At 44.5% G+C, this 12,802-nt stretch overlaps 1 protein-coding gene and 1 long non-coding RNA gene across 2 annotated transcripts in view; one reads left to right on the top strand and one right to left on the bottom strand.

The window, feature by feature from the left end:
- The window catches only part of LOC135088110 (uncharacterized), a 42,682-nt gene extending 32,846 nt beyond the window's left edge, over positions 1-9,836 (top strand). The window contains exon 2 of the long non-coding RNA XR_010260959.1: positions 7,547-9,836. This is a non-coding gene — a long non-coding RNA (uncharacterized LOC135088110). The remainder of the gene's footprint in view (positions 1-7,546) is intronic.
- LOC135088104 (lysosome-associated membrane glycoprotein 1-like) overlaps positions 8,140-12,802 on the bottom strand; it is a 33,851-nt gene continuing 29,188 nt past the window's right edge. Inside the window, exons 5-7 of the mRNA XM_063982993.1 lie at positions 12,294-12,447; positions 10,957-11,162; positions 8,140-10,866 (exon numbers count right to left, since the gene is read on the bottom strand). Of these exons, the coding sequence (XP_063839063.1) occupies positions 12,305-12,447 (143 nt within the window). The 3' untranslated portion in view covers positions 8,140-10,866; positions 10,957-11,162; positions 12,294-12,304. The remainder of the gene's footprint in view (positions 10,867-10,956; positions 11,163-12,293; positions 12,448-12,802) is intronic.

Raw genomic sequence — 12,802 nt, 5'->3', positions numbered from 1 at the left:
GAACACTGACTGCTTCGAGCTGATACGGTCACGATGCCTTTCCGGGTTGATAAATTCCGGCATATGCTGAGAGGGGTCCCATTGCGATGGGCATCGTTGTGCGACAGGGTGGCACTGCTCAGTTTACTTTCTCTTCCATTGTATGTTTTATGTGTCACTTGTGTCTTATTTGCTTTTTTTTTATTTACCTCTTTTGTCTTTTGTGATGTCCATGGCGCCACCTAGTCCACCTAGTAAGAGGCCTGCCCACACTACGTCTTCCAGCCCGTAGTCGCCACTCGAGAACTTTCCTGCCCCAGCGGCCATCGTCTCTACGAGCTATGTGCCCCGCCCACTGCCACTTGATTTTAGCAATTCTGCGAGCTATGTCGGTTACTTTGGTTCTCCTGCGGATCTCCTCATTTCTGATTCGATCACGCAGGGAAACTCCGAGCATAGCCCGCTCCATCGCCCTTTGGGTGACCTTGAGCCTTCTTATGAGGCTCATAGTAAGGGACCACGTCTCAGATCCGTATACCATGGCGTGGGCAGGCCTCCTACTAGGTGGACCGACGATCTGGTAGGGGTCGCGGGAAGAGCCTGGATGCGGGCAGCGCAGGACCGTTCATTGTGGAAAACCTTGGGGGAGGCCTTTGTCCAGCAGTGGACGTCATTTGGCTGAAACGACGACGACGATGTCCATGGCAATAAATGTTTCTTTCTTTCTTTCTACAATTAATATCAGTGCGATGTCCTTTAACATTGCGGTGTTCCCAGGTGGTGTTGACGCGCTACTCAGCAGGCGGGGCGGAGCGCGGACGAGTAGAAGCGCGCGGTGCGGGCGGGCGCGCGCTGTGCGACGGCGCCTGGCACGTGCTCAGCGCGCGCGCCGCCTCCCTGTCTATAGACGCGGGGCCCGAGCTTAGGGCGGCGCCTTCGTCGTTACATGACGCAGGGGACCCGCCCTCTGCGCCCGCGCCGCTGTATATAGGAGGCTTGCCAGGTAACGAGACTTCCCACCTCTCGTTCTCACCGCTGCAACTCCTGTGTAGCTAGGATCTACAGCTTGACCAAAGCGGCAAAGTGGATGACAGGTGACAAACAAAGGTTTAGTAACTTTGTAGTGGTTAGGCGCCTGGCACGTGCTCAGCGCGCGCGCCGCCTCCTTGTCTATAGACGCGGGGCCTGAACTCAGGGCGGCGCCCTCGTCGCTGCACGATGCAGGAGACCCGCCCTCTGCGCCCGCGCCGCTGTACATAGGAGGCTTGCCAGGTAACGGGACTATTCCCACCGCTCCTGTGTAGCCAGGATCTACAGCTTGACTGCCAGTAAAAACCCAACCAGCGAAGCTCAAGTTTGTCCCAGAGGCAAGTAAAATTGACATTGGACCCGCAACGGCATTAATCAGAAGTACATAGGAGATCGAAGTTATGGTTCCACTTCTCTATATTGCAAAGCGGATGACAGATGACAAAGGTTTAGTAACCTTGTAGTGGTTAGGCGCCTGGCACGTGCTCAGCATGACGCAGGGGACCCGCCCTCTGCGCCTGCGCCGCTGTATATAGGAGGCTTGCCAGGTAACGGAACTATAGACCGCTGCAACTCCTGTGTAGCTAGGATCTACAGCTTGACCGCCAATAAAAACCCAACCAGTGAAACTCAAGTTTGTCCCAGGGGCAAGTAAAATTGACATTGGACTCGCAACGGAATTAATCAGAAGAACATAGGAGTTTGACTTCCCTCCGTTGCAAAGCGGATGACAGGTGACAAACAAAGGTTTAGTAACCTTGTAGTGGTTAGGCGCCTGGCACGTGCTCAGCGCGCGCGCCGCCTCCCTGTCTATAGACGCGGGGCCCGAGCTCAGGGCGGCGCCCTCCTCGCTACATGATGCAGGGGACCCGCCCTCTGCGCCTGCGCCGCTGTACATAGGAGGCTTGCCAGGTAACGGGACTATTACCACCTCTCTTTCCCACCGCTGCAACTCCTGTGTAGCCAGGATCTACAGCTTGATCGTCAATAAAAAAAAAACCAGTGAAGCTCAAGTTTATCCCGGGGGAAAGTTAAACTGACATTGGACCCGCAACGAAATTAATCAGAAGAATATAGGAGGATATATGTATTGCAAAGCGGATGACAGATAACAACAAAGGTTTAGTAACTTTGTAGTGGTTAGGCGCCTGGCACGTGCTCAGCGCGCGCGCCGCCTCCCTGTCCATAGACGCGGGGCCCGAGCTCAGGGCGGCGCCCTCGTCGCTACATGACGCGGGGGACCCGCCCTCTGCGCCCGCGCCGCTGTATATAGGAGGCTTGCCAGGTAACGGGACTATTCCCACCTCTCGTTCCTATTACAGCTTGACCGCCAATCAAAACCCAACCAGTGAAGCTCAAGTTTGTTCCGGGGGCAAGTTCATTAGACTCGCAACGAAATTAATCAGAAGAACATAGAAGGATATATTGCAAGGCAGATGACAGGTAAGTAGGTGACAAATAAAGGTTTAGTGACCTTTTAGTGGTTAGGCGCCGGCACGTGCTCAGCGCGCGCGCCGCCTCCCTGTCTATAGACGCGGGGCCCGAGCTCAGGGCGGCGCCCTCCTCGCTACATGACGCAGGGGACCCGCCCTCTGCGCCCGCGCCGCTGTACATCGGGGGACTGCCAGGTACTCTCTTCTTGTCTAGTATCCTTCGTGAAATCTTCCTGCGTGCAGTTGTTTGGGCAAGCAGGGCACAATATCATGCACTTCGTCGACTGGAGAACAAAACCACCAGGCCCAAGCTCAGGACCACGCTCTAGTCGCTTTACGACGTCCGCTGCGCCCGCGCCGCTGTATATAGGAAGCTTGCCAGGTAATGGGACTATTCCCATCTCTCGTTCCTACTACAGCTTGACCGCCAATAAAAACCCAACCAGTGAAGATCAAGTTTGTCCCAGGGAAGAGTTAAACTGACATTGGACCCGCAACGATATTAATCAAAAGAACATAGGAGGATATATGTATTGCAAAGCGGATGACAGGTGACAAACAATGGTTTAGTAACTTTGTAGTGGTTAGACGGTTAGGCGCCTGGCACGTGCTCAGCGCGCGCGCCGCCTCCCTGTCTATAGACGCGGGGCCCGAGCTCAGGGCGGCGCCCTCGTCGTTACATGATGCAGGGGACCCGCCCTCTGCGCCCGCGCCGCTGTATATAGGAGGCTTGCCAGGTACTCTCTTCTTGTCGTGTCAAAAAAACAGTAATTACACACTAATTACGCACAAAACAATCAACACAGTACGATAGTGTAGCGGGAAACTTAGCGAAAACCCGAAAGATTCGCGAAATGCAGACCACGCGGTGGCCTCGGAGCGATCGACAGAGACGTCCACACTCGACGACGACCGGCGCGCAAGTGACATAGGGGGACTACCAGGTACTCTTTTCTTGCCGTGTCGACAACAAACCTACACAGCGTCAGCCCAAAACTCTGCCACAAGTGGCGTTGTCAGTAGTCTTCGTTAAATCTTCCTGCGTGCAGTTGTTTGGGCAAGCAGGGCACGTAGGGGGCTTACCAGGTAACGACACTATTCCCACCGCTGCAACTCCTGTGTAGCCAGGATCTACAGCTTGACCGCCAATAAAAACCCGACCAGTGAAGGTCAAGTTTGTCCCAGGGAAGAGTTAAACTGTCATTCGACCCGCAACGAAATTAAAAGAACATAGGAGTTCGAAGTTAAGGTTTCGGATGACAAAACTCAGTGTTCAAGCATTTCCGAATATGTACCAGTATCATCGAACTTGCTCCTTTCTCTAGTATTTTTAAGTGAAAAGCATTATGTCTATTACACTATTTCTACGAAGAAACCCTACATCTGGCTCTTTCAGAACATAGTAAAAAACATAGCTGTCTCAGATTCATGACATACTTCTCACATTTCAGAGGGCACAACGGACTGGGCGGACGGCGGGCGCGAAAACTTCAAGGGCTGCATCCGTGACGTCACCATCGGCGCGCACAAGCGCGACTGGCGCGACATGCACGCGCTGCGAGGCGTGCTGCTCGACTCCTGTCCTATAGCTCAGTGATGACGTCAGCCATTATCCACAGTGACTCTCAGGCTGGTTTTAGGCCTCAGCCTCGAATTTAGCGGGCAGCGGGGCGGCGGCGGTAGCGGCGCGGGAGCGGCAGGATCTTATGCGTAAAATCAAATAGACCGGTTCTCGAAAACAGCGGCGCGGGAGCGGGCAACGAGCGGGCAGCGCACTCCTTCTTTTGCCCACAATAAATCGAGCGTTAGGAATAAATTTGAATCGAAATAAAATTGTCGCCGTTGTTCAGACGTTTCGTTTGCGAATAAAAACAAATATCTCGACAACACAACCCCGAACACAACACTTCGCCGCTAAAGCGCCGCGCGAGCTGTCCGCTTGTTTCGAGAACGGGTCTGCGTTGCCCGCCCCGCTCCCGCGCCGCCGCCGCTCCCGCCCCGCTGCCCGCTAAACTCGAGGCTGAGGCCTTAGTGTCACGTGGACTATCAGTGCGGATCGCTCCGCACAGCCGATTTGTATCAACTGCTAGGGAGCGGAGCGGTTCCTCCGGACCGCATTACTCTAAAACGCTCCCTAGAAGTTCATACAGATTGACCGTGCGGAGCGGGTCCGCACCGGACGGTCTGCGTGACACTAAAACCAGCCTCATGCCCGTATTCACAAACATTACTATGAGGTCTCACAGTGCGCGTGGACGCACAGGTTCACACACGAACCAATAACAGAGCTCTATTCAACGCGGTGCGTTCGATTTGCTGCTTCCCTTAAGCAAGCATCGTTTGTGAATGCGGGTGTAATTATTATGTCAATAACGTCCGTGTCGTGGAGAATTGAGGCATGGGAGGCCTTTCAACTCCTGCCCCGTGCAGCGAAACCCCCGATTGTCTATAATCTGAAGTGACACTCATGACTTTGTCCATAATGTCCATGACGTGGAGGGTAGAAATATAGGAGGCCTGTTGAAGTGTTCACATTGTGGAATACAGTTCAAACCCCTCCAAAATGGCCTTATAATTTAGCAGTTGTAAAGAAAGCCGAGTAGAAGTTAAAGAATTTCACACTTCTGCTACACTAGCGCCACTCTAATTTTATTTTTATGGACACTAGCACAGAGTTGGTTCTCCTTACCTCTACCCTTCATAGTCCATGTGTACTTTTCAGCATATTGTGAACACCGAGCCTACAATAGATATTCACGTGATCTAGGTGTGCATAATAATGATAACTATTTCGACATATGTAAATGAATTTTTGATTATCTAAAAAATAATCAATATCATAAGAACTCGTAATGAAACGATTTCCCTGAGCCGCCAAAGATCGGTTCCACAGTCCAATATGTTTCGTGAACAGCCTGCGAGTTTCAAATAAGAATTTTGACTCAATACAACAGGTTAGTCTGCCATGTGCCTTACTAGTTTTAAGTTATTAATATTATTGTTTCGAGAAACAGCAAGATTCGATTGTGTTAGTGTGTTACACTGGCGTGAAATGACAAAACAATCATCGTTCTAACGTCTCTTCCTAGAGGCTATTTTAGAGGCTACGTGTAAATACTTAATTTTACTCTAACATCACATTATTTAATTTTATGTGGCAACACTTAATACTCATGTGTATATAATATGTGGGGGTACTTAATTATTTCACCAGTATTCGTAGACGTAAATGTACATATTAAGTTACTGTGGATTTAGTCAAAATAAGTACATATTTTAATTCACCAATTTGAAAATCCAGCAGATAAATTGTTGATACCATACACTAAACAATTTTACGAATAGATCTATCACTGAGTCTCATCAGGCCAACATTCTGAGCGTTAATAAGCTTAAAAAATACAGGCCTCATTCGTAAAATAATAAAATTTACATTTAGAAAACGATGTCTAGTGATGTTTCAGTGATGGGTTTCAGAATAGAGCTGGACTCGATATTATTTCGTTTTTGCAGTCTCCAGTTGGCGCCACCCTCACTGGTAAGTGGCGCCACCAACCAAAAACTAGCCCAAACTAACTAAGTAGGTACTTCAAATCAGTTTTTATCCCATAGCATCTCATATCCCATTATTATGTTGTATGAAAGATTTTTAACCACAATGTGGTTTTGCATTTATCAATATGTAGTGTCCGACCGAAACTAGTTTTACGACCGAAACCGAAACCGAAAACGAATTTCGGCAACAGTGTCTATTTCGGCCGAAACCGAAACCGAAACCGAAACTTCCTTACAAGGCTCATATTTTGAGGGAAAAATAAAGAAAACGTTATTATAATCAGTCAGTCTTTATTGTTTTCTCTTTCAATTGCATTAAAATTGAACTTATAAAGCGCCTTTTCGAATCGCTAAAATAAAGTGACAGTGGGCGGGGCACATAGCTTGTAGAGCTGATGGCCGCTGGGGCAGGAAAGTTCTTCCACTAGGTGGAACGACGATCTGGTGAAGGTCACGGGAGGTGCCTGGATGCGAGCGGCGCTGGATCGATCTTCGTGGAAATCCTTGGGAGAGGCCTTTGTCCAGCAGTGGACGTCTTTCGGCTGAAATGAACGAAAGCGCCTTTTTACTCTAAAAGGTATCAAATTATGTACCTATTAAAAAAGAAAAAGAAGGATTTATAAATAGTCTATATTTTTTTTAATTACTCGCAATATTCAGGACATCTACATAACCCGTCCCATGGTCGGGTCTTTTACCTTAATAATTTCTCAATACAAAATTGGTAGTACGTAAGTTAGTATCTACTGTACTTGCCACTTGGATACCTTGATGATAAATACTAAAATGAACTTTGAAACTCTGAATCATAACTAACTACCTAACTAATGTTTGTTTACGTATAGCATTTGCGCACCAGAAAAAAATGTATAGGTTAGATTAAACTTGATTATACTTTTATCAGTCATATTGAATATTTTTTTTTATGTTTACTACCCGCTCTTGTTGTAACGACATAAAACGAGATAAAACTTACCAAATTCAAAATAAATCACTCGAAAATTCGCCACCACAACAAAACAAAACTAACAGCAAACAAACAAGCGAGCGAATCACGACATTGGCTCTGATCGGGATCGGATTCATTCACTCATTGAACGCGCCGAACATGACCGATAACAGCGCGGAAACTCCCGAATGCACATTCGGTTTCGGTCGTAGTTTCGGCAAGTTTGCCACCGAAAACGAAACTAAACCGAAACTCGTGTTTTTACCGAAACTCAACCGAAAACGAAACCGAAACCGAACATTCGGTCGGACACTATCAATATGTAGTCACTAGAGATACATTATGTTAGTATACAGTGTAATATGGATTCCGCCTGCTATGGCCAAAAGTGGAACCAATTTATTTCTATACATTCAGTTTAAAAAAAAAGCCGATAATATTTTTAAATGTTTCTTTTTAAACTTAGATCGGCGTATGAAATTTAAACTACAAATAAACAAGTTTCATAAAAAACTGCGCGGATTGCCATAAAAAAAAGTTTCTATACGCATGGTTTAAGCTTATACATTTTTTTTCTATGATAGCTCCTCATCTTCCATAGACAATAAATGCGTTCCACTTCTGGCCACAGACTAGGGAACCGTAGTCGCGCTGTGCAATATGTGCCAACGTGTACATACGTCGGGCCGAGCTTTAATAGTTAGAACAAGCGTGCGGGCGTGTCACAAATGTTTACGTTATTTATTATCGAATCGTGTTCAGTAGCTTTTAATCAGAATGACGTGTAGTATTACACTATTTTATACAATTAATTAGCAATTAAAACATTACATTAAATATTACAGAACTTAACAAATTGTACAATAGCAACGCGACTACCACTAGTGTATGGAAACTAACGCCACCTGCAATTTGAATGCAGTGCTGTCATTGGTTTACATTGCAGTCGCGTTGCTTTTCTACAATTACCTAGTTACCGGTTGCTAAAATCTGTAATAAGCATGCGCTGTTAATAATATTTATACATCAATTGGATAATAAACAAATCACGTGTTTTAATTTTTAAACTATCCAGCAATAGTCTGATACTACACGCCACAATATTGTACATATAGGCACATAAGAATAATTTACAGTGTATATAATATTGTACGTATTTATTTAACTGCTTTTAGACGAAATAAAACTCTAATGTGGCAATAAAAAACATTTTTATTCTCTTCACATCTTACAGTCTCTGACGCCGCCTGTGGGCCGGCAACTGATGCGCGAACTAATTGAAATTGGTACGTATTGTTAAGGTGATAAAACTCAAAATACCCACAGGCCGGCGTCGCCCTATAGCTACCCAAATCGACTTCAACCGGGACCTTTTGCTTGCGAGCGAACGACCTATGTCTTTGACAGCCGTAGTTTTGAAGTTATATTTTTGTCATCTTAAAACTATTTTGGCTGTTTTACCCAACTGCCCGATAAGACAGTTTATTGCGTACCTCGTACGTAGGGCACATTTATCCGTTGGTGCATACAGCCTGTGATGTATTCAAAGGGTTTACTAACGTATGTTCAAAAAAGTTTTTTTCTCCTTGCTCTTTTTCTTCCTTCTTCTTTTACTTCTTGAGTAAGGAAAGACAAAAACTTTTTTGAGCAAACGGCATTGCACCTAATCAAAGGCTTATAAGTGTTGCCAACTTAGGTAATAGTATCTACCAAAGATGGCAACACAATTTACATTCTATTTTACGGTACTTAAACTAAGAAAACTGAAATTAAATCTAATAGGAAATGTAAATGACATAGGTCGTTAACATACTGGGCAATCCATTGCCTTTTTTACATTACGAATAAGGACTGAAATGATTGCATTAATGTTGCCTGGCTCAATCTCCTTGCGACATATTACGCCGGTGGCACACCTCCGCTAAACGATGTTAGAAAATCCTCTCCACACATCTCTACGATTCGATGTGATTCGACTGAGTCGTCCAGTGTGCTACCGGCTTTATAGTAACATTTGAAAGTTGGTATATTTGCAATGAAATGTCCAGCACACAATTTTTACTCTTATAGAATTATTTAGAATACTATCTATGTATAGTAAAAGACACTGCATATCTTTACGTACTAACTATGTCTACCAGGCATCTTTTACGGAATATTTTATTGGACAGAAATACATACATTTAATCGTAATGTCATGCCGTTACGCGTTATACCGCAGTATAACTCGAATGATGAACCAACCGGAAATTCTTTGGAAACAATAAATCACGATAAAATACACATTAACATAAAATCAGATATAAAATTATACAGATACAATACAAAATTATATGACTTTTAAAAAAGACCTCTACCATTGTTTTGTAAGTCTATTATAATCACATTTCTATAGTATTTTATATTTGTTTACTCAATAATAGTCACTTTGCTAAACAATAATGGATTTGTTAAACATTTATCTACGTGCTCTAGGATGTTCAGATGAGATTTTATATCGCGATGAAACTATCCTACTATTATGGCCAAGATACATAAACGATAGCTAAATAACACAACAGCTAAATGTTTTTTTATTATATTTTTTTAGAAATGCCACTTTACGCGATGCTCGTACTAGAGTCGAGTGGTTAATACTTTAAAGGCTACAAATATTTAGTATATCTTTAATTCGATCATTTTCTCACATAGTTAACAATTGTTTAATATACTAATTAGCTCTGCATTGTTCTAGATTTGGAAATGAATGTAACTTTTGAGCAAATGTAATTTTCTAAATTGCGTTGGAACGAATCGCTTCACTTTCGCGTGAATTGGAATTACCAATATAAAATAATATATTTGTACATTTTGTGAACACGTCAATGAATTTTCAATGGATACAACGGCTACAACATAAGCCGTACGGTTCGAACATTTATTAACAGATTCAGTAGAGTGTGACTGATAGTTTTGGTACAACTATCGGAGTTTAATTTTGCATGATGTTATGCAGACTTGGAACAAGATTCGTATTAATAGACGGAGTTCACGATTTTGTTTTCAGTTGGTATTTTATCACTTTGTATTTATTTTAACAGGAAAAATCGTGGTTTCAAAAATCGGTTTATCAATACGTATCTGCATTTGTTTATACAATAAAGACAATTAGAATCCACTTACAAATAGAATTCAAAAATACAGTTTCAAATACATAAACACCGAATGCTTAATACAGGATAACATCAAAAACTTTGCACATAAGAGACTTACATTAAACAAGAATAATGGTGCACAAAAGGCAGCAAACTCCGACATGTCCTGTGTCCAAGTGGCCTGTGTTGGCACTAGTGTTGCCGATCGATAGTCGACTATCGATAGTCTATCGAATAGTCAAACTATCGCAAGACTATCGATTGGCCTATCGATAGTATCGATACTGTCGATACTATCGATAGCTCAAAACGAGGCAATACTATTGAATATGTGCAATACTATCGATAGTATTGTTGCTCGTGAAGAATAAACTATCGATACTATTGTCGCTTTTGAATAAAAAGCTATCAATACTATCGATAGTATCGATACTATCGATTGTTCTAGACTATCGATAGTTTGGCAATTTACAATAGTATCGTTTACAATATTTGGGTATAATAGTCAATAGGCACAACAATAGGGTTATTGGAATACTTGAATTATTTCATATAGTTAACCATAACATTTAATTATATGTTTCCAAAATTGGCAATACATTTTATTTGCCGTACTTAACTAATGCAGGTAATTTTAAATACAAGTGAGATTATTATTGTTAGTTATATGTTTAGTTGGTAAGTCAAGCGAAACATTTGAAATATTGTAAAAATGAATTTAAACATACCCAATACTATTGCAAATTTACAGACTATCGATAGTCTAGAACAATCGATAGTATCGATACTATCGATAGTATCGATAGCTTTTTATTCAAAAGCGACAATACTATCGATAGTATCGATAGTATCGACAGTATCGATACTATCGATAGGCCTATCGATACTATCGATAGGCCTATCGATGGAGAAGGCTTTTTCGAATGAAAACTATCGATAGTTTTACTATCGTGGGGGGTGGTGTCCCGTGACGTGTCCACAAAGTGCTAGACGCCGCGACAGCCGGCGTCGGCGCGGCTGAGGCACAGGTAGCGGCGCGCCGCCAGCCGACGGGACGCACGACGGCGCACGCGCACGCGTTGCCTGCAAAAACCATTTTACTCTATTATTGTACGGGCAGGAAAGTTCTCGAGTGGCGACCACGGGCTGGAAGACGTAGCGTGGGCAGGCCTCCTACTAGGTGGACCGACGATCTGGTAAAGGTCGCGGGAAGAGCCTGGATGCGGGCAGCGCAGGACCGTTCATTGTGGAAAACCTTGGGGGAGGCCTTTGTCCAGCAGTGGACGTCATTTGGCTCAAAAGAAGAAGAAGAAGATTGTACGGGAAAAATCACGGCTCATCCTATTTTCTAGTAGTTTTATAGATCAAGACCGCCAACAAAACTAATAAGTGGTGGATGACATAAAATAAAAAGAAATAAATAAAAATATTAATACTGGTAGTGTGCGTTTTATTGTAGGGATTTTTGCACATCTGGCATGTCTCAAACAGGCGGGTATTTAACTTGCGCATGCGCTTATGATAGCCCAAACAGACGGGTATTTGCGCAGACGCTTAAGGCTGCATTACCAATACTGAGAAATGTGCTACATAGCCATACGCTACTAGCTCCCGGAAACTTCTGTGAAATTGTAACCCACCAATCCAGAGCTTGAGTTAACCGCTCAGAACGCTCGCCAAGTGCGTCTTATGGGAGTTGCTCTCTAACAAACATAACTTGGTATACGAACAGTCTGAGCTCGAGCAAGCCGTACTCTTTCAGTCAAGACTAGTTCGCCACCATCAGCCAGTCAAGATTCCAGTTCTAAATGAAAGAGTGGCGTCACATAGCGTTCCGCCTTAAGCAGTTCGATTTTTTCAAGTTGACGATTTAAAAACAATATTTGAAACACAGCCATAGCTTGGTTATCTCGAGCTTTTATTCACCTGGCGCGCCTATTTACCCCCACAATCGACTCTCCTGCCAAAATCAACAATCTACTATAGTCTGGTCCGTGAGCACGTAGAATTTTGTCCAATGACCCCTAGCTACCCATCCTTATCGCTCGCGCGTAATTATATTGCTATCGCGTTCGCACACTCACTGCGGGTGCCAGTCGCACAGTCGCGACAGCAATACAATTACGCGCGAGCGATAAGGATGGGTAACTAGGTAGGGGTCATTGGACAAAATTCTACGTGCTCACGGACCGGGCTTTAGCAGTAGGTACTCACCAGCGCTGCCTCTACATGGAGAGGTACCCGCGCGCGGCGGAGCGGCGGCGCGCCACGAGGTACGCCACCAGCACCACCAGCACCAGCCCGCCCAGCGCGCAGCCCACCGCGATCGGCACCGCGTCCGGCACGTCGCCGCCGCCGCACTCGCGCGCTGTGACCAAAAGGGACAACGATTAATACATTCAATATCTTTGGACAATTTCACACAGCGCTATCTAGCCCCAAAGCAAGCAATTAATATGCTTGTGTTATGGGTGAGAGCTTAACGGATATACTACATTATATACTTTTTAAATACATACATAGTAACACCTAGACACGTCACAGAAATTAAAATTCATCATTTCAATTTCTGCCCGGCCGGGAATCAAACCCGGGACCTCTCGGCATAGTAGTCCGTTTTAGAACCACTAGGTACACCAAACGGCCGACATTGATGCTATCGTTTCATCCACGAAGACGCGCCCCACCAATTTTGGGTCGAGGGAAGCGCGGAGTGCGGGGAG

Source organism: Ostrinia nubilalis, chromosome 3, assembly GCF_963855985.1.
Source record: "Ostrinia nubilalis chromosome 3, ilOstNubi1.1, whole genome shotgun sequence".
In the NCBI taxonomy this organism is placed as follows: Eukaryota; Metazoa; Arthropoda; class Insecta; order Lepidoptera; family Crambidae; genus Ostrinia; species Ostrinia nubilalis.
This window is presented reverse-complemented; position numbering and strand designations above follow the sequence as displayed.